Source organism: Gadus morhua, chromosome 15, assembly GCF_902167405.1.
Source record: "Gadus morhua chromosome 15, gadMor3.0, whole genome shotgun sequence".
Taxonomy (NCBI): Eukaryota; Metazoa; Chordata; class Actinopteri; order Gadiformes; family Gadidae; genus Gadus; species Gadus morhua.
In genome coordinates, this window is record NC_044062.1 from 13,790,362 (window position 1) to 13,811,589 (window position 21,228).

At 42.0% G+C, this 21,228-nt stretch overlaps 4 protein-coding genes across 4 annotated transcripts in view; 2 read left to right on the forward strand and 2 right to left on the reverse strand.

Annotated features, from left to right (window-relative positions):
• Nucleotides 1-339: 339 nt before the first annotated feature.
• On the forward strand, nucleotides 340-6,271 carry LOC115559824 (protein phosphatase 2, regulatory subunit B, delta). The gene is made up of 10 exons (XM_030378941.1): nucleotides 340-529; nucleotides 733-807; nucleotides 1,364-1,461; nucleotides 1,581-1,746; nucleotides 2,083-2,195; nucleotides 2,580-2,757; nucleotides 3,190-3,354; nucleotides 3,570-3,739; nucleotides 4,073-4,164; nucleotides 4,502-6,271. The coding sequence occupies exons 1-10, from the start codon at nucleotides 523-525 to the stop codon at nucleotides 4,779-4,781; spliced, it is 1,344 nt and encodes a 447-aa protein (XP_030234801.1). The 5' UTR covers nucleotides 340-522; the 3' UTR covers nucleotides 4,782-6,271.
• A 225-nt stretch (nucleotides 6,272-6,496) lies between these two features.
• Nucleotides 6,497-9,725, reverse strand: bnip4 (BCL2 interacting protein 4). The gene is made up of 6 exons (XM_030378942.1): nucleotides 9,460-9,725; nucleotides 8,966-9,140; nucleotides 8,805-8,871; nucleotides 8,483-8,589; nucleotides 7,450-7,608; nucleotides 6,497-7,176 (listed from the first exon to the last, which is right to left on the reverse strand). Exons 1-6 carry the CDS (start codon nucleotides 9,497-9,499, stop codon nucleotides 7,134-7,136), a joined length of 591 nt encoding a protein of 196 aa, XP_030234802.1. The 5' UTR covers nucleotides 9,500-9,725; the 3' UTR covers nucleotides 6,497-7,133.
• Nucleotides 9,726-10,942: 1,217 nt separating this feature from the next.
• Nucleotides 10,943-14,630, forward strand: smndc1 (survival motor neuron domain containing 1). Its single transcript, XM_030379226.1, has 6 exons — nucleotides 10,943-11,123; nucleotides 11,478-11,597; nucleotides 11,774-11,916; nucleotides 12,435-12,590; nucleotides 13,198-13,351; nucleotides 14,032-14,630. Exons 2-6 carry the CDS (start codon nucleotides 11,478-11,480, stop codon nucleotides 14,167-14,169), a joined length of 711 nt encoding a protein of 236 aa, XP_030235086.1. The 5' UTR covers nucleotides 10,943-11,123; the 3' UTR covers nucleotides 14,170-14,630.
• A 277-nt stretch (nucleotides 14,631-14,907) lies between these two features.
• LOC115559976 (max-interacting protein 1-like) overlaps nucleotides 14,908-21,228 on the reverse strand; it is a 7,076-nt gene continuing 755 nt past the window's right edge. The window contains exons 2-6 of the mRNA XM_030379225.1: nucleotides 20,371-20,473; nucleotides 20,199-20,228; nucleotides 18,971-19,085; nucleotides 17,526-17,697; nucleotides 14,908-16,923 (exon numbers count right to left, since the gene is read on the reverse strand). Coding sequence (XP_030235085.1) covers nucleotides 16,760-16,923; nucleotides 17,526-17,697; nucleotides 18,971-19,085; nucleotides 20,199-20,228; nucleotides 20,371-20,473 — 584 coding nt within the window. The 3' untranslated portion in view covers nucleotides 14,908-16,759. The remainder of the gene's footprint in view (nucleotides 16,924-17,525; nucleotides 17,698-18,970; nucleotides 19,086-20,198; nucleotides 20,229-20,370; nucleotides 20,474-21,228) is intronic.

Below are 21,228 nucleotides of genomic sequence, written 5' to 3' on the forward strand. Positions count from 1 at the left end.
AACAGATAAGAGAATATAACACGATAGAATAACACTTTTTAATCACGTGAGGGAATTGCAGGGGTTGCAACAGAGCAAATGATACAAACCGATACAAACAGTGAAAGTCCGAATGGTAGAATCACATTAACAACAGCAGAACAAGACAAGCAAAAGTTTGACGCAAATCTTTTATTATAGGACAACATCCTCGATGGATGCTGTGAAGGCCAGGATGTGTGTTCGAGCGTGTGTGCTTCCGTGCGTGCGTCCATGCGTGTCTTTGTGCATGTGTGTGCATGTGTGTGCGTGTGTGTGTGCGTGTGTGTGCGTGTGTGTGTGCGTGTGTGTGTGTGTGTATGACGTCATCGGCCCATGTACTGTGCGCCATTTTGGAAGCGAAAAAAAAATCTGGGATAATTTCCTCCGTGGTCTGACAGATCTGTACTCCCCAGTCCTCACCCTGATTGTGGATGTTATCTCTATTCCCTCAAGAAAGCTGCATTGGTTGAATAAGTATCCCAAGAGCTGCTAAATGAAGCAATGGCAGGTGGGCTACTTTTAAACACGGACTTTAAAAGAGATGATGTGTGTATGTGTGTATGTGATGGCCTGGATCGCCAGGTTCGCTAGCGGCTAATAAAGCGGCTAGTTGTCAAAACTGTGTCACTGTCGGGTCATGTTTGGACCCAACGCGTCGCAACATCCCCCCAGTGTGGAGCTAACGCGATGCTTATTGTCTCTTTATTGTAGGAGTTTCAGGAGGAAATGATTTTCAGTGGTGTTTCTCCCAAGTGAAAGGGGCGATAGATGAAGATGTTGCGGAAGGTAAGTGGCTAGCTGATAGCTTACCAGGCTAGGTAAAAAAAGTCGGTTCTTAATGATTTGTGTGGGCATCCTATCATGAGATGTGTGTGTTGTGCGTAATTGGACTCAATGCAATTCATGAAAGGCAGTGCAGTTTTGTTTTTAATTGTAATTAATAACGATTTTCCTTGCACGGTCAATTAGATTTCGGGGGCTATGTAGCTAGCCTTGAGCTAGTTGTAGGGAGCGACCGTGTTCCTGACGTCACTGTGCTGCGTCCATGTATGTTGTGTGCATACAAATACACACAATAGTGATACATGCTTAAAACACATACGCAAATGCACGGCTTCAACATGGCATTGAAGCCATATGAGAGTAATGAATCACACAACTAGTATGCAGTACAACCTTAGATAAGGCTCATGCCATTGACATATATTAGTAGTGCCAGAGACTTTACGTTCATGTGGGAACTTCACCAAATGAATGTGCAGGACATTAACCAAACATTGCTACCATTTATTTTTTGCGTGTTGGACTATTTTGAGACGTGTATTTTGTTTTGTTTTTCTAGCTGACATAATATCCACGGTTGAATTCAACTATTCTGGAGAATTGCTTGCAACTGGGGATAAAGGAGGAAGAGTAGTGATATTTCAGCATGAACAAGAGGTACATTATTGTATTATGGTTGTAACGATAGTCCTGGTGTGGATCCATTCAGTGCAGTTTGCTTTGTTGGTGCATAATAATAATGATTGTTTTGTTTCGTACATTTTCCTTTCTCTCAGTCAAAAAATCGTCCACAACTACGTGGGGAGTACAATGTCTATAGCACTTTTCAGAGTCACGAACCAGAGTTTGACTATTTGAAAAGTTTAGAAATTGAAGAGAAAATCAACAAAATAAGATGGCTACCCCAGCAAAACTCTGCTCACTTTCTACTCTCAACAAATGGTAGGACCTCTGCTTTCAATTCTTTGTGTTTCAACGTAATACCTTTTATATGGTGAGCATTAAAGGGCATGGACTGTAGGGCCTGTGGGTGTTTGACTCCCAGCCGAAAGGTGCTGGGCTCTTCCCCGATGCCAACAGCCCAACCTTCAGGCATCCTTACGAAAGATACCCTAACCCTGCTCCTTTATACCATGAATCTGAAATCACTGAAGGTTGTTTTAGCTTAAAAGCATATGCTAAATGACTCAATGCTAAAGATGGTAGTAAATTGCACTGTGTCACATAACCGTTTGCCAGCTTTCTCTATTAACCTCACTTTAACTCGTCTTTGTGCAGATAAAACTATCAAATTGTGGAAGATCAGTGAAAGGGACAAACGGGCAGAGGGTTATAACCTGAAGGACGAGGAGGGGCGGCTTCGAGACCCCTTTAGGATCTCTTCTTTACGGGTACGTCTGGAACTTGGATCCCCCCCATAGCTCAAAGGATCCCTATATTACCTCCTGGTGTGATGTTGATTGGGCAGTATGAGTCATTACAAAATCCTCCCTGTTAGTGACATCACCAAGGGGAGTGTCTACCCGGATGTGTGATCAATGGATGATTAAACAGCTCTCTCGGTTGGTACGGAACGTTGGGTAGGCTTGTCACAGGGTTATCGATCCATTAAACATCAGGGTCGGCCTCTCCCATGTGTAACATCACGAGATGGTTGATTTTGAATTGCCTTGTAGTGGCTAATCATTCATCACACCTGGTGGTAAAATGGAGGCAGTTTAATAGTGTGGACTCCACTTAAGTCTTCCTATTGCGCTGGTGTTGGTGACTCGCAGGTACCGGTGCTGATGCCAATGGACCTCATGGTGGAGGCAAGCCCGCGCAGGATCTTCGCCAACGCGCACACCTATCACATTAATTCCATTTCTGTAAATAGCGACCATGAAACGTACCTCTCCGCAGATGACCTAAGAATAAATCTATGGCACTTGGAAATCACAGACAGAAGTTTCAGTATCCTTTTCAAAAGAAATGTCTTTATGATGAGTCGTGCGTCAGGAACATACTCTGGTGCGGTGTTTCCCTACCGTGGGGTCTGGACCCTACTTTGGGTTGCTCGGTGTGCATATGGTCACTGGAGATGGCTGATATACTTGCTGACATAGACTTGCTTTGTGTAGCACAATGCACAAACAATCTGTGGGATATTGCCGTTACCCACAATGTTCGTAACTTCGTAGAATATAATTGATGTTTGTGACAGCGGATGCACTAAAATAGAGAAGTTGGGGTCTCAAACATGTTCAATGAGTCAAAGTTCTAGGGTTTAAAATGGCCTGTGACTCAATCCCACAGGCGTTGGAAACCACCATTGCTGTAGTGTATGGTGGACTCTTGAATGTGTATCTGTGCGTCTTCGTCTGGCCCTTAATGCTGCGCTCCCAGATATTGTAGACATCAAGCCTGCCAACATGGAGGAACTGACGGAAGTCATCACGGCTGCAGAGTGCCATCCACACCAATGTAATGTATTTGTGTACAGCAGTAGCAAAGGCACCATCCGTCTCTGTGACATGCGGGCGGCTGCGCTCTGTGACAGGCACTCAAAGTGTAAGTATTTATTGAATATATTGAAGAAATGTAGATTTTATGTTACCTTATCTAAATAGAGAAATGGAAAATAATAAACTTGCTTTGGAATGTTGAAATAAGAAATAGTATTTTTGAAGGTTTCTTTGTTTTTTTGTGGGATTTTGTGCCATATTAACATCCAGTGCCATGAAGTAATGCCCCTTTTCCCTCTATTTTATTCCATTGAACCCCAGTCTTTGAGGAGCCTGAGGACCCAAGCAGCCGGTCCTTCTTCTCGGAGATCATCTCCTCCATCTCGGACGTCAAGTTCAGCCACAGCGGACGCTACATGATGACCCGGGACTACCTCTCTGTCAAAGTGTGGGACCTGAACATGGAGAACCGGCCCGTGGAGACGTATCAGGTGTGGCCTCATGTGTTTTGACTGTTGGTGTGTAGTGAATGGATGGCGTGAAGAGGCCCGGGGCAACATGGAGAGAGCTGATCTAGATGGGACACGATGTAGGTCATCGTAATGAACTGCATCATGTTTTATATATCGCACACATGTTAACAACTTGTTGCAGGGTCTGTCTGCAACAAGTAGAAGGCAATTAAAACTATAGAATTTGATCAAAGTGTTCTAAGTGATCTAAAGAATTATTGTACCTTTTTAAACAGCATGAGCTATTGTGCTGTTTTATTTTTAACAATTGGTTTGATGAAATTGGACTAAGTAATGTTGTTCTTGTTTCAGGTTCATGAATACCTTCGCAGTAAACTGTGCTCCTTGTATGAAAACGACTGCATCTTTGACAAATTTGAGTGCTGCTGGAATGGCAGTGACAGGTAACATACATCTTTCTATAGCTTGTTGTATTGTATCCTGTCTGATCCATTGTCTGATTGATTGGATTCTCCTATGTTTGAGTGGCTTTTAACAACCAGACATTTATGTGTTAAGTGTAAATAACAACTCACTCTGTCTCCCTCTTTCATAACACTCTCTTTAGTTGTTTCTCGAGACCCCTTAATCATTCTGACCGTCCTCTTGGATGTTTGGATTCCTCTCTGTGTTTGACACCAAGCTTTTGTGTCGAGTGTAAACAAAGACTGTGGTTCTCTCTCGCTCTCGCTCTCGCGCTCTCTCTCGCGCTCTCTCTCTCTCTCGCGCTCTCTCTCTCAGTGCCATCATGACCGGGTCGTACAACAACTTCTTCCGAATGTTCGACCGCAACACCCGACGGGACATCACGCTGGAGGCGTCCCGGGAGAGCAGCAAACCACGAGCCACGCTGAAACCCCGCAAGGTGTCCACCGGGGGCAAGCGGAAGAAGGACGAGATCAGCGTGGACAGCCTGGACTTCAACAAGAAGATACTCCACACGGCCTGGCACCCCAAAGAAAATGTGATCGCCGTGGCGGCCACTAACAACCTGTACATTTTCCAGGACAAAATCAACTAGGAGACAATAAGAAGACGACGAAGATTAAAAAAATTAATTTGCGGAGGGGGTGGGGGGCTCCAGAGGATAGGGCTTTTACTTGCACCGTTGTAGTCAAGCCTACTACTTGTCTATCTGTATAAGAAGCAACGGCCCCTGGTTGCCTGCTGGGGAAGAATTCGAAAGCACGTCTCCTTTTCTTTCTTTTCCCACAGGAGGTTCATAGGCCAGCTCCATAGGCCTGTTTTTATTTTTTTTTAAGTCTGAGCTTAGGTTGTTTTTTGCCTTTGGCACCAGGGCTGATCAACATGCCCCATCCTCCCCAACCACCCCCCCTGACCCAGTAATTCCAATGTGGGTCTGATTGACAGACTGGCACTCCCCCTCCCCCGCTTCCTCTCTCCCTGTCCCCTCCCCAGAGGTGACCCTCTCGAACGCATTGGTGTTTGTGTTGACATTTAAAAGCCTTCATTTCATTTACCGAACGAACTCCTCGGAAAAGCCCCCCTCCCCAAAAAAACGAGTTGACGTCTTGTCAAAGTTTTAGCACCGTTGCAAAAGAGTTCGGGGCCCATCTCACACATGGACTGCTGGCCGGTAGGCCTAACTGTAACATTCCCCCATTGGTCGTGTATTCAGGCCAAAACTACTGGTGGCAGATGGTCATGCCAAGTGGGAAGTGGACATTTCTGTTCTCCCCCCTCCTCCTTTTTCCTCCTCCTCCTCTTACTTTATCCCAGTCAATATGGTGACATAATTTCACTGACTGTATCTACTCGAGTACACCTTGTCATCCACATAATAAAAGAAACTAAAACTAAAAGATGTGTTTTTAAATCTACAAGTATGTATTAAACATGTTGTTCTTTATTGCTTTGCATGTTTTTATGTTGTAGAGAGGTTGGAAAAAAATGTCCAGTCACACCACTGTCTATTATTTTAATTTAATTTTTTAGCAGAACTCAAATCGGAAGGAGAAAAAATAATAACTGTTTTGCGGCTCTAATTCAGAACCACTGTCGGAGACGGCCAATCATGTGTTTGTGTCCAGACAATTTCTTTCTCAAGTTGTTTTAAGATGACGGCGAGAGGCTGAAAGGCAGTAGATGGGCAAAGGGAATCCACAGCCTTAATACTTATCTCCTATCAGTGACCGCTACTACTTTGCGTCCCAGTCGTTTTCTTTTTTACAAACCTCATGTGCATTATTTTGGAATCCTGTTTTATAGTTCTGTCCTCATATACCGCTGCTATGCGTGGCCGTCTATGAAAACACACATAAAGAGGGGAAAACTGCACACATTGCCGTTGTAATAAAGAGTGCCTCCATCTCACGTTAAGTAGGACTCTTAGACTGGCTTCCTTCACGTGCTCTTATTCATTTTGTTAGGGATGTCACTCGAATTTGAACTGCATATTAAAAATGTGGCTCTTCTCTCTCTAGTTGTGAATGCAAAAATGAAGATTGACCACATGGATCATAAAATGACATTAAAGCGAACATAACGATGCATTGTCTTTGTCCATTGATTCCTAACATGGTGACAATGTATTCACTTGTTTCATTATTTTGACCAAAGTTAAATAAAAATCTTATTGTGTTAATCTGCATGTAGTCCAGAACCTCTTTGATAGGATAGTCGCTTTCTCTTGTTTATAAGAACAGATGGACTCGATTAAACCAGACAGGAAATTCTAATCGTCTTAACACTTCTGTATTTAGGAAAGGAATCCTCTTCAACATTTACCTTTTTTAATATTGCCTTGAGTAAAAGCTTGAAAACAAAGGTCCATTTAAAGCTTATGGAAGACACAATCACAGTTCAATATACAAAGTCTGATTACATTTTGCTTGCATTGTCAATTTTACATGTGAATCATTTATAATTATTTATAATAACCATTCTTAAAAGAAGCAGATCCCATAGACAACAGAGCAAAACATGATAAATGCAACAAAAAAACAACAACGAAGCAATCGACTGGATGGCAGATCACTCTGAGGCAACCATCATCTTTTTCCCCCCACTATAACAGGAACTGACAGCTTTCCATGTCAGTTCCTATTCGTGCACATTTGAGGGAGCAGGAAATGGCAAAAAGGTCATTGCCAGGCCTGGTGTTTTGGAGTTATAGCGAGTGTGTGTGTGGGGACATATTCATGAATACGACGATGTGATTTAGCAATGACTGGAGCTTGGGACCTCACCCTAAACCGTTGAGCATTGAGGAATCGGCCAAACCCAAGCATGACACACAGCTGTCTCTTCTCCTCCTTGTTTTTTGCTTTGTTTGTAGTTTTTGATGCATGCCTAGTTGCGCAATCCAACCCGGCATGACCGGAGTTGTCCTGAGCTTAAAACAGCAACATAATCAGTAGGTGTTATGTGAGGTCAAACGCTTCCCGATGTAGATCCTGCACAAGAAGGAAAAAAATACAAAATCAGTCACAATTTTGCCGAAGAGAGCGCGAACAATTCCAAGGGTACTGGGTTTGATTCTCCGTGTGTACACATCCTAACCTGTAGGCATCTTAGAGCAAGGGATCCTAACATCTACCTGCTTCTCAATCTCATGTATCTGAATTCACTCTATGTCAATTTGTATTCCAGCGTCTTATAAATTACAATATAAAAGTATTATTAATATTATTGTAGTAGTATTACTACTACTACTATGCAGTGCTTACCCCAGGCCAATGGCCAGTATGTGTGAAACAACGAGCGAGGGCAGGAAGAGCTTCAGGAAGTGAGGGGAGAGGACCCCCCCACTCTTCATCACCCGGGTGTTCCTGATGCTGAGGGAGGAGGCGGAGCGCCGCGGCGGGGGATGCTTCAGCAGGAACTCCCTGCCGAGAGACGCATCAATTATGGATTAATAACGCGCCAGAGGTGCCTCACTAATGGCATCGCATCCGCGTCCCATCCACACACCCCCTGCCGGGCCCAGGCTCCACGCCTCATAATACGATTAGAGGGGAGCCAACCTCCTAACACCCATTGTAGAACCAACACCACTTGTAGATTTGGTTTGTATTGTAGAAGACTCCCTCTCGATTAAACACATGCTATTGCTTGCATAATATTATATTATTGGCCGTGATGGTTTGACCTGCTTATTAAGCATAGCTGCGACACACCTGTCCTATGCTTGTTGAAACTCGGTTTCAGGGGCGTTTCCAGGGGCCCAACCCCAGAAAGAAAATAACCTGAAAGCCTTTTTAAAAAGGCGAGGTTAGCAGGATGGTTGTCCTTTGAAGGTAGAGTCATACTTCGAGTGTAATTGGTGAGAAACGCTAGCGCCCTCTGTCTGCTATTAGTGAACGAAACTCTAGCGATTATCTGTTTTTGTCTCTGTTTGATGAGGCAATGGTACGGCTAATTTCAGGACCTTTCTTCTTTAAATGGATAACCAATTTATATGAATTCAGGTTGAGGTTTAATGTCTACATGCTAACTTTTTGGTATCCTTTTTTGTATCAACTCACATTTTCATTGTAGGCTTCTGTTGTCCTCAGCCTCTTTTCTCAATCACTTTCGATAAAGGTATCCGCTGCTAAATGAAAAACTGTAATGGCTGTTTATATATTCTTGAGGCTACTATCGTAGTTTTCATGAAAGAAACTGCATTGCTTTCTGTTTTTTAGCATTATTTTGTTTGTGGTGATGGTGCATTGAAGTAACTTGACGGATGTGGGCAGGCCTACATTACGGTCAACCTACTTGGGCGGGTTGTTCTCGGGTCGGCTAGACCAATCCCATATCCAGTCTGCGTTCCTGACCATCAGGTTTTCCACTTCACGCCTCCTTTCTTGGAAGTCTTCTTCTGACTGCAGAAATCAATAACACCTTTAATGGATACATAATGTGTTGCGGCACAACAGATGTTATCATGATGGAAGTGGTCGTGGGACGTGGAAGTGGAAGTGTTATATTATATATATATGGAGTGCACTTAACCAAACACTGCAACATAATCTACTGGGTGACTGAAGATAATAAATATTTCATATATTCCATATTCATTGATTTGTATGGATTTTACCTGTGAGCTGTTTGCCTCCGATCCCTTACACAGTAGGCCTATAAGGGGAGTCTGTGATCGGAGTGGGCTGTTTTGATGAAAGCACAGAAAGTTTCATGTTTAAATTCATTCACAATAGGGGAGGGTGAAATCCAAGGTGTGCATTTGCCATCCACACAAACCTGTTACAATGAGAGCTTCCCTTTGAGCTGTTTCTGGCCGACTCATGTTGTGCTTCCAGAAGCATGTTCTCTACGTCAGCCTCCAGGCCTGAGGATGGGCTCTGTTCCCCCTGGTCGTCCTGTGAACCCGTCGTGTGGGAGCTTGAACCACTGAAGCTTAGCTCTACCCAAGAACCTGGGAGACGAAAGGGTTTACAGATTAGCACGTAGAACAATGCGCCAATAATGCGGTTGACGGTGGTAAAACAATCAGAACGGTAATATGAATAATCTGTTCATGTTATCGCGATATCAGAGCTCATGATAATAACGCAAGGTGAATCAATCGAATTGGTTGATGGACTGAGATAGCTGCTAGCTTTGTAAAATACTGGATGCAATGATTTTTGTTTTTCAAATTTCCCTTATCTATTTTCCACATTGTGTGCATGAATCGGCTGTTTCCCAGAAGGTTCACAACGTTCTTCCCTTGCCACAACTTATGAATCTCCTACCTTGTAACTCCTCCGAGGAAATCTCCTTCGAAACCGACATATTGTACGAACTCTATTTGTCTCCGGTCGAGATCAACACAATTTAAACCGAATGCATGTACGAATACCACGTCCACCTTGTAGAATAAAACAGAACCCCACGAACCACGACAATAACAATGACGCAATCTTCTGTTTACCATGATTGTGATTGGCTTGTGAATGAGGGCACGCACAACACGCATGCGGGGCCTCTTATCCTATCCTGACCCCCATTCATAGTCCACCCTCTTTAGGGGAAGTGACTCTAACGTGATGTACACAATATCATATACAAATATACCATGCTATTTTTTAGATGCCTTCGAGGAAAAAGATTTGTTCGGTGGGTTGTTTGTGTGTTTATTGAATCCTAACACCCAATGTCAATCTCAGCAATAATTTAATCAAATACACTGAATATTTTATTTTCAAATCTATCTTTAATGCAGTAAAAAGGTCCCTGCTACATGGTGGCTGGGTGGCTGCCACTCTCGACCTCGGTGGCTTTTCTGTGCTCCTCTAATTAAAGGACAGGGTAGTGATGTTGAATCCGGTTTGTTGTAACGATTGTAGTTAATAAACATGCCCGGCGGTTGGCCACTGCCATTTGAGTTTGTATGTGGAGATGGCTGGTTTAACCTATCAACACTGATTGCTCAATGTGCAACAGTGGTGCAGCCTCACCCAGCCCTAGAGTCCAATCAGACTGGGCAGGTGAGGCTGCTTAAACCAGCCATCATCCACACACACCCCAACAAATGCCTTAGAATTTTTGGGACATTTTGTGAGGAACACCAGTTAAGGTTTCAAACTGTTTTAAAAAGGGTTTATTAGAGGAGATAGAGAAAGCTAAAAGCAGAGGATTTGTAAGAGCTATAGGAGCATCTGCCCTATGGCTCATAAAGTATAGTTTTATTAGGTACGGTGTCACATATATAAAAGCTGACATGTTGAAATTAGCTCTGGTTTTTGGGCATACATTATTAATTGTGGTACAATAATAGAGTTATATAGCCTGCTTTGGGATTCTTAGTGATTATTGTAAATCATGTTTTAACAGCCAAGCTATGGCTGTATTAAACATGCCATGTTAGAAAACCCTAATTGCAGGAAAAGGGATAATGGAGACTCACAATAAAGCATTTGGTATTCTGCTTTGTCAGTTGTTTGTGTGTTGCCTGCATTCCATTTCCCATGATACATTTCTAATTGATTCTAATGCGCTTTCTATACATTTCCTGACAAATAAATAATCATAGCAACCATACAATAATGAAATAATAACTGATCTGATGGAATGGATATATTTGTAATGCCACCATGTATAGCTGGTTAACACACAGGGCACAATTCATAAATTGTAGCTTGCCTATTTTTTTTTATTGTAGACCATTTGAGCACAGAGTTCGTAACTCCCCCTAGCGTCTCTCAACCATAAACTGATCCAACCTGATTTCCTCCTCGAAGACCACCAAACTCTCGCGATGGTTCAGCTGCACATTACCTGAAAAGCTGTGTCGGACTGTCGGTTGATAAGCAGGCCGAGTTGTTGTTTGTCTCCCGAGTCAATCGGTTTCGGAAATTAGGCATTATAGATCTTGATGCTCACTATTTTCACAACATAGAACAACAATAATATAAAGGTAAGTAAATTGCCTCGATTTGTATGTTTTCGATGGTTATGTCATCGCTTTAATGGGACATTAGCAGTAGCAGTAGCTAACATATGCTAACTTAGGCCTTTGCCGTACTGCCGACCTCTCTAATACTACCCAGAAATATCAATCAATTCGAAATTAGTTTATGTACCCAGTGGTTATTTCATTTAATATAAACGTCAAATCCATATCCCAATTTGACACGCACTAACTTACTGCTTTATTCACGGAATTCATAGATGCTAACCTGGTGTTAGCCCAGTGCTAGCCTTTGTGATGTTAGGCATCAGCCCCTAGTGTGTTCTCAACTAACTGTTTTGTATGTTTCCCTCTGTTTAGATGTCAGACGACCTAGTGAAACAGCTGAGCAGTTACAAGGCCCAACTACAGCAGGTGGAAGCTGCCTTGTCTACCGACGAGGAAAATGAAGATCTGCTCAAACTACAGAAAGATTTACAGGTGCTTGTAGTAGGCTCAAATTAATCATAAGATCTACTGGATTATTAATGCACTTATTATAAATTGTGTTGTATTTATGTGTTACAAAAACAAACAAGCCTGTTGCATTCACATGACATTTCGTTCTATATTTATAATATATTGTAACTTCTGGACTTCATTCCTCTTATTTCTAGGAAGTCATTGAGTTGACTAAGGACTTGCTTGCAGCTCAGCCGGTTGACAGCACGTCCAGTACCAACAGCTCAGACGCAGCTCCGCTGAAACACAACTGGAAGGTTGGCGATGGCTGTATGGCTGTTTGGAGCCAGGACGGACAGTGAGTGTCAGCTGCTCTCTTCTCACTGTAGCCTGTGTGGGAATCATCTGACTAGTTCTAGGTGTTCACCTTAACACTTGAACGCTATGGGAATATTAACGGGGAGGCTGGTGGGCAATGAATAATTTATTGTTAATCTCATTGATTATTCTCAGTGATGCATTAATTATGATTCATCGTCACTGAGTGGGCTTACATTTTCACACACGGCCACATATTGCATTTATTTTATAGTAAGTCAGATGTCTTAATAGATTAATAAGCACATATTGCGTACTTAAAAGTATTAGGCATCAAATATTTTAATTAAGATGTAATTCAGTGTTAGAAACTGCAAAAGGGCTTAACAAATACATAAACTCAGATCTAAATAAACAATTTGGAAATATATGCCACGACCAACTTATGTTATCATAATTCACTATATTTTTACCATGTTACCGTAGTGGATAGTTGGATGACGTGGGGCATGGTAGTCAACTCCTACTCACCTGCTTACAGACGTGATTCTTTGACAGGGTGTACGACGCTGAGATCGAGGAGATAGACGAGGAGAACGGCACGGCGGCCATAACCTTCATCAGCTACGGCAACGCAGAGGTCATCCCCCTGCAGCACCTCAAGCCCCTGGAGGAGGGCAAGCTCCGCGATGAAGACGGCAAGCCCAAGTCAAGGTATGGTTCATCAGCTCGTTCCCACCTACACCTTCACTTACCTGCAGCTGTTGTCATAGTGGGGCTCGCTGGTAGGCTGAGCACTTTTCATCAATGGTTCCATGTACTATTCAGTCCTTTAGCTGGGGCTTTCATTCTAAGTGATGCACACATTGCATTTTAGATACATTTAGGGCATTTAGCAGACGCCAAAGCGATCCAAAGCGACTTACATCAGTTAATACACACATTGACACACCAACGGCAGAGTCGACCATGCAAGGCGACAGCCAGCTCGTCAGGAGCAGTTAGGGTTAAGTGTCATGCTCAGGGACACATCAACACTCGAACACTCTGGGATCGAACTAGCAACCTTTCGGTTACAAGACAACTGCTCTACCTCCTGAGCTAAGCCGACCCGAGATTCCTGTCTTTAAGGAGCAGGTAGACGGGGCACAGGCAGGGCCTGAACCCAAAACCTTTCAGTTGTCCAATACCTGCTAACCTTGACCACAAAACTCAACGTTGTGTTTTAAAAAGATTGTCCGATGATGATGATGGTGAAGAAGATTATGGTGGGGGTTTCACAACTTGTGAACATAGTTGCTGTTGTCACTCTTGATTCCAGGAAGGAGCAGATAGCAGAACAGAGGGAGTATAAGAAGAAAAAAGCCCAGAAGAAGGTCCTGAGGATGAAGGAGTTGGAGCAGGAAAGGGAGGACCAGAAGTCGAAGTGGCAGCAGTTCAATAACAAAGCTTACTCCAAGAACAAAAAGGGACAGGTAGGTTTTTGTGTGATCGTATGCGTGTGCACTGACTGGTTGAATGTATCAAAAGCTGAATGTTGTTGAATAAACCGTAAAGAATGCTATCAATTTGAACAGTTACATTGTTGTCTAAATTCTAAGGACTTTTCCACTACTGTGGTGCAACACCATTTACGTATTTCAAACTATTGAAATATCTTTTGTGAGAATAGATGAAAGTAGGCATTTGTAATTTTTGATTTTAAATACCACCAGTACAATTGCAAACATGTTCAGTTGTTGATGTGATTTAGCTTTGGTTGCAGTGATTCCCATTAGAACATATTGATTTGATATAATTTTTGTGTTTTGTACAAAGAGATAACTTTGATAAAGTTATCTTTCAATTGCTCAGATTGTTGCTGTAGTTTGACGGGTAGTCGCACTAGATGCAATTGCTGTGCCACACTATTTACACAATCAATGCAATGTAATACATTTTGTGTTTTGGGAGCAAAGTTGAACGTTTCAGTTTACACTATTGTCAAGTCCTGTGCTTGCTAGTAGAGATGTCAACATCTATGAAGCATTTATCGATTGGTTCTCTGAAAGAAAGCCTTTTCATATTTATATATATTACAATTCTATTAATTTAACGATATCAAAAGTCTCAGGATGATATTGACTAATGAAGTCTCCTTTTTTGTGCCTCATAGGTTAAAAGGAGTATATTTGCATCTCCAGAAAGTGTTGACGGCAAGGTAGGAGTGGGAACGTGTGGTATCGCAGACAAACCGATGACGGTGTACAACGACACATCGAAATTCAACGTCAGACATTTAATGCCCCAGTGACCCGTCGTGTTGTGTAAATAATGTTCATCCAACTGTATACTGGCTGGGTCGATGTTTCCATGTGGTCATATGATTTACGTTCCTTGAGTCTTGGAGAATACATTTCTGTACACCATTGCTTGATTTACTGAAGTACTTTTTTATATTATATAGACAGAGCGGGAAAAAAGTTTTAAATCTTGGACATTTTTTGTAAAGGAATTAATAGATACCTGATTTTCACCATATTCACCAGTTGTGTATGTATGTGGAGACCACAGAAAACCATACATGTGGCTGGGATTGTGTAACTTATTTAATTGGTTGCTGCCTGTATTAAGAAGTCGATGTTTGTCGGTTGGACATGCCATGACTTTGTCGTTTTGTGAGGCCTGCTTTACGATGCAGAATTTTAACAAAACCAGACTTGTTATTTTTTTGTACATCCATTATTAAAAGACAATTGTTTTCCTTGCAAAATATTTATTCTCTTCAATTTGTTTCTGCTCATGGGTAAACTTAAAACAGGGCAGGTAACACTTCTCATCAGGCATTTCAGAACCACACGTTGGTTGAGAGAGTGAAACCCTTGTTTTGACTGATTTAATGGTTAATATTATGCAGAAATGGAAAGTAAACCCACCAGCGCAAGAAAAATAATTTGGATCAAAGCAATAACCCATTTGGGATTCACTGAAAATATAGTAAACCAATCAAGTTAACCCCCACACCATACAAACATACCACTTCTGACCAGCGTTGCGAGTGTGATATTTTTATTACGATTCCAGGGACAGCTGTTAGGAACCATAGCATACAAGCAGGGAAGGGAACCAGCAGTATGTTGTGCAGAAGCCGCCTCCGATTGGCTGATTTGTAGCACACAGGAACATCCTTGGTGTGCTTTCGACGGTCAAGTCTTCTTCATAGTGCATTTTACAATTTTCCCCCAAATAACAAAATGTGGAAAAAGACTTGATAGCAAGGAAATTTGTGCAATTAAGTCAATTAGCCATGTTAAGACACATTTGGTGGTGTTGGTGATCTACATCAGACTCGTTTCACAATAGTTTGTAGATAGGTGGTGGTATACTCAAATGTATTTGGTTTTCTTTGGGTAGAGGAGGTTACCAGTGCAATTGGGTGTGTGTATATATATATATTTTTAATTCATGGGTAGTGTCGAAAGGAATATTCCAACGTAATAATACGTTTCGGCTACAATAGAAAAAGATGCGACTGAAAATACAATTAAATGGTTATTTTTTCTCTAATGTTCATGCTCCAGACATCTTTGAAGACTTGTAAAATCATAGCATAAAACTTACATGAAAAGATTACATTCAAAACACATGCACCATAGCTTTTGTTCATTACAATCATTTTTTTTCTCTACCAGTGATTATGTTCTGGTACCATTGTAGCAAACAAAAAAACATTGAATTTAATTTTGGGTTGGGGCAGGTGGTGTGCCAAACACAGCCAACCGTACAAATTTGGACAACTTATTGCTCGACTCTTGTGCTTCGACAAGGCAAAGTAGCTTATTACTGTTTAATATCATGGTTTCATGTCTTGTACAAATTGGCATGAGATGTAAATCATAATTTAGACAAAAGACCATTGCGGTTTTTTTTTAAACAAATTGAGGCTGCCTTGTAGCACTACATACGTAGTAGAATGGTGGCCATATTTTGTCCTGTAATATTCAGCACATAATGAGCAATAAATTAAAATCACAGGGTGCTTTTGTCCTTCCAATTCAAGTGTGTCCAAGTATTCGCTAAATAACAAATTAAATATAGCAAAAATAAATACTACACAACTATTTGCAAAATAAATTAAATCACATGTCAGCTACCTGTTCGAACCCCTCCCCCCCAAATCGTCCCACAGAAGGTGGGGGCTCTTGGCCCCCAAACCCTCAGGTGGTGTTAGATCTCAAGGCAGAAGTCTCTAGAAATGTCAATTCTGTTGGAATGCAGATTTTGTATCCCTTCCCGTTGACTTAGTGAACGACAAGAAGTGCTGTTTGGATATAATGTCTCGGGTTGGACCGTATTATTACAAAGCAAACTAGATTGTTTGTTTTTTAATATCTGGTGAGCTTCTAGCTGGTTGTTGGCCGCTGGTATTTAAGTAAGTACATAGGATTACATTACAGTGTACTGGTTTACTACTGCAAGGATTTGATAAAGGGCATGTACTTCGTGGCTTTGCGTCAGGATTGGTTTGTGCAAGTGGAACGAATGAGACGTAGGGTACTTCCTAGAAACTCAGAAGATTCGTTTTTTTGGGGGGGTTTATATTAAAATAGACTATGTATGATTACGTTGACTTGAGTCTTCGTTGTAGCAAATGGCTTTGATCAGGACTTGAGGAAATTAGGAAACAAATAGTCGATAGAATTTAAGTGGATCGAACTTATCGGGAACTTTCGACAGGAAAGCCGAACACTCATGAAGATAGTTATTTCGGTGAAGAGATGGAAGGTTTCAGGCTGGTTTCTCCTCGGGAAGGAGTATATGTACTGTGTGAGACGTGTGTGAAAGCTCTATGAGACAGCAGCAGCTGGAGAGGAATTGATGGACATGGTTGTGTGTTTTTTCCTTTAAGCCGAGAAGGCGAGTTTTAGACTACAGGTGGAGTATCCTTCGTCGCTGGCCAGGCTCTGCCTGCTGCTTTGGTCATCCAGGTCACTGCCCCCGTTGAGGCTGATGCTGTCCATCTCGCCCTGGGAGAACTCTGTGCTTTCCACGTCCACTTCGATGTCTTCTGTGTGAAATAAGACAAGATACAGGTCAGTAAGGAGCAGCTAGGGGGTTAGGGCTAGACTGTGTAGCCCCGCCCATTCTGGCGGCGATTTGAGTTCGACCTGCAGAAGGGTCTGGAGAAGAGCAATACATTTCTTTCTAGTTTCGATACGTTTTTGCGGGAGCAAATCACCAAGCTGGCTTTTCCCCCTGGCACGCTAATGGCTGGTTTAACGCAATGACGACAGGGAAGCGACAGCAAGCAGCCAATTGAGTACAGAGTCATTTGAACTAGGCCCATTGATCACGCCTCTTTTGCTGAAGAAAAAGGCAGCAGCCTCCCCAGACCAACGTGCAATCTACGATTGAGCTTGGTCTGGCTATAGCCAGGCTAGGTTAGGGCATCTCGCCAAAGTTAGGCTACGTACATTGGGGTTCAAACCCAGAACCTTTTCACTGGTCTCAAAACTATTGAGCCCCGTCTCTCCCTCTATCTCTCTCTCACTCCCTCCCTCTCTCTCTCTCTTTCTCTCCCTCTGTCACTAACTCACTTGCCTCGCTCAACCGTCTCTCTCACACACCTTGATAACAATAGATAGAAAGTGTTAATTGTGATTGACTCACCTCGATCAGAATCCTCTGAGCGGTCGGAGGAGTCCAACATGGAGCTCAGAGTGTCCATGGACACCCGGTCCCCTGATGGACTGAGGTTGGACAGCTGCCTCTGGAGGTGTCTCTGCTCCCTCTCCAGGTTCTCCAGCTGGTGCTGGCTTCGCCTGTCGGCCTCCTCCAGTTTCTGGAATCGGAGAGAGGGGGATGTGTGGAGGGGATGGAGAGTGAGATGTAGGAGACAGAGAAAAGGAAGAGACAGATTGTTAGAGTGGCTCCTAGCCGAAGGATTCTTGGTTCAACCCTCATTGTCAACAGTATAACCTGTAGGCATCCTTGAGCAGAATGCCCTGAACCCTAACTGCTACTTGATGACATGTATCCAAAATTAATTTGAATGCCTTTACATTGCTGTAGTTTATGATTTAATGGCATGTTTTGTAAACCACTAGGCTAAAACAGGGCCAATAACCAAACTCGCTGTGAATAAATCTCATTGTCACAAGAATTCCTCTCCGCAACACAATATTGGCTGTTAAAGTATTACTCATTGCTAAGTTTTCCACAAACACAATGTCTTCTCAGTGCACAAGAAATGGTTGCACGACATGTTGACTAGCAGGCAAGCATGGAGCACTTTTTCCCACCATTGTCTTTTTAGCACACTTTAGATGACTGGTTCTGTGCCCCGGTTTTTTAAGGTTGGTTTTCAACTGCAGAGCGAGGGATTAAAATGACCTCCCAAGCTTTCCTGGAACCTCTTTCCAACTTAACAATAGAACTAAACCTGGTTTCCACACCAACCGATTATTATAACTCAATAGATGGTTTCATTACTTCTATTTATTATATTGTGAAACCACAAAAAATCCCTTGCTGCATCTTCTTGCCTTGTCATTATGTATGCCATGGCAACCAAATGGTCAAAATGTGTTGTATTCACGCTAGCACTTTCACTTTTGAGTGTGATAGCAGTCCTGATTCATTTAAAGGTGGTCATGCAGCATTTTTTTGTTTTTAAGTTACTCTAATTTAGATTTACATTTTTGGGGATGAAAGACAAGAAAATGTCTGCATATATAGTCTACCTGCAAGCAGGCTTAATAGCTGTCCATTTACATGTATAAACTGAACGGATGGAGAATAAGCTAAGTAAAATTGGTATCCTTGTGTTATAACTATAATTGATAACGTCTCTATGATGACATGGGGTTATTACTCACCTCGGATGATTAAAGTGCCATTGAATCTTGTCTTACTACCAATGTGAGTCCATGGTCAGGGTTTCAGCGAGAAGCAGGAGGGTAATTTGCTCTACTTGTACTGACATGATGACATGTGTCCTAAACTAGTATGCTTCCTAAAACAAAATGCCCTAGCTCTCCACCTGCTCCTTTTTGACACAAGCATATGCAACATAACTCCAATATTTACAAGTGCGTGACCCAGTGTGGTCTTACCTTAATATGTGACTTGGCCTTTTTAAGCAGACCTAGCGTAGTGTGCCGACTGCAGTCCGGCCCAAGGGGTATGAGGGACTTCAACCTCTCCAGACACAGGCGAAGATGTGCTCGTCTGGTACAGAGGCATAGCAAGACGGAAGGTCAGCTGGTGTTGACTGCAAACATGGGGAGTTGAAATGTATTGTTCCTCTTGCGGTTACATTTTTGGTGGCTCATTTCCGAAGCTCGTCGTTTTATTCTGCGACAGAAGCTGGCATCTACTGTGATATTTATCTAGCTTTTACGCATTTTTAATACTACGGTGTGTGTTGTTTTGCTACTTGTATGTTTTTTTTTCTTATTTCCGTCAAAAACACAAAGTATCCCTTGCTCGTAAATAATGAAATAGAATGTAGATCAAAATGTCCTCCCTTCTTGCACTGGCTGCCATTTTGCACTACGAACAACGATCAGACAGAAAGAATGGTCATCCTTCATCTCTTCTTGTTCCGCGTTATACATTCCAATAAACATTGGTTGTTGCTGTCTTTTTCCTTGTTAACAACACTTGGCGCAGTAGCCTATTGGCTAAAATGAACAGAACCATGAAGCCATTGGATCAACAGTAAGGAGCACTGTTGTCTTGAAACGTGTTCTGATTGGCTGAGCTGAGCTGTAGCACAGGGACAGTGGTTCTACAGTAACAAAGTCCCACCTCTCTCTGTCTCGTTGGCCTTTCTACATATCTATTGAAACATTGATGAGGCGTATAATGTGTTCTCAAATACTGATTAAATAGGCACAATGAGGTAAAATAAATCATGGTTGTCACTGTACTTTGGGCCTATTATGTCACACCATGCTAAGCCATACTATACTATAATATGATATAATGCAATGCCATGCCATTCTATACCCCTGCTACACAAAATCTATAAGCCGAATATACTACTATGCTGTACTATGCCATGCTGTACAATACTACTACTATACTATACTACTATGCTATACTACCTGTATACCATATTATGCTTTTCATTAGAATATTTTAGCCAAATGCACCTTACAATACCTGGGTTTATTACACAGTGTTAGCATGGGTGGGAAATAATCCTGGGATAATATGGGAAAATAATACTTATACACGTGCTGATGCTATATAAAATATTCGCCAACACACTGTATAACTGATGGAAGCTACAGGTAAAGTTATTATTGACATATAAACCTCATTATATGAACTCACCGGTTCTTCTCCAGTTCGTTATGTGCTGATCTGTTGGGGGGGGGGGGGGGGGGGGGGAGATTATGAATGATCAACCATACAACTAATCAATGTAATTATGTATATTTATTCACAATATATACCAAATTGCTTGTTAGAAAGTAAGCAATACATTTAACAGGGCTTAACATACCTATTGTGAATATGGTCCATTTTCTTGTTCTTAAATTTCCGTTGTTTCTGATGCAGTGAGATCTCCGTTTCAGGGTATGATGATGCATATCCATGTTCACATTCTGGTGGGGGATATATAAATATTTAAAAAGATCCAGTTTAATACATTCATTTAAAATGTGTTATCATGCAGCCCAATGCAACAAATGAGTTGACTGCTCTTCATTAAATGTTCCTGGTGTATATTTAGAATAGCAATATTTAATCAATGTCAAAAGAGAAAGTCATTGGGAAGTGTGTTGAACTCTGGTTCGGTAGGCCTTAACTAGGTTTTTCGCTAAGTCCTGCACTAAAAATATAATTCTCAAATAATTAAGATAAAAACCGAAGCCTGATTAAAAGCTTAACTCAATAATTCACTCCATGTTTCTATCATAAATGCTTACTAAAAGCCTACAAGTCCGATCGATCATTTAGCGGACCAACCCAGTAACATGCAACGGAGAATGCGTGCGGTCGGCTGCGATTGGCTGTCAAACGCTGGCTACATCATTCCTGTCCAATGAGATCGTCGGGATTGGTTCCATGTGGAAACCATGTGAACAACAGATACAAGGAAGCGCAGTTGACTCTGAAGTGACGTGTGTTGAGCTGCGAACTGAAGCTTTGCACTGAACAAGTCTTATGTCTATGCTAACTTTGTCATTATACGTGTTCACCAATGAAAGGTTGTGTGTATGCACATTGGCGTATTTCCTTCAACCTGCTATTGAAGCCTAAGCCATTAACTCCACAAATACATTAGAGATCATGGTCTAAAATGAGCCATCATGAATAGTAAGCCACAATATGCATTGTGCAGATGCACAGGCCAAAA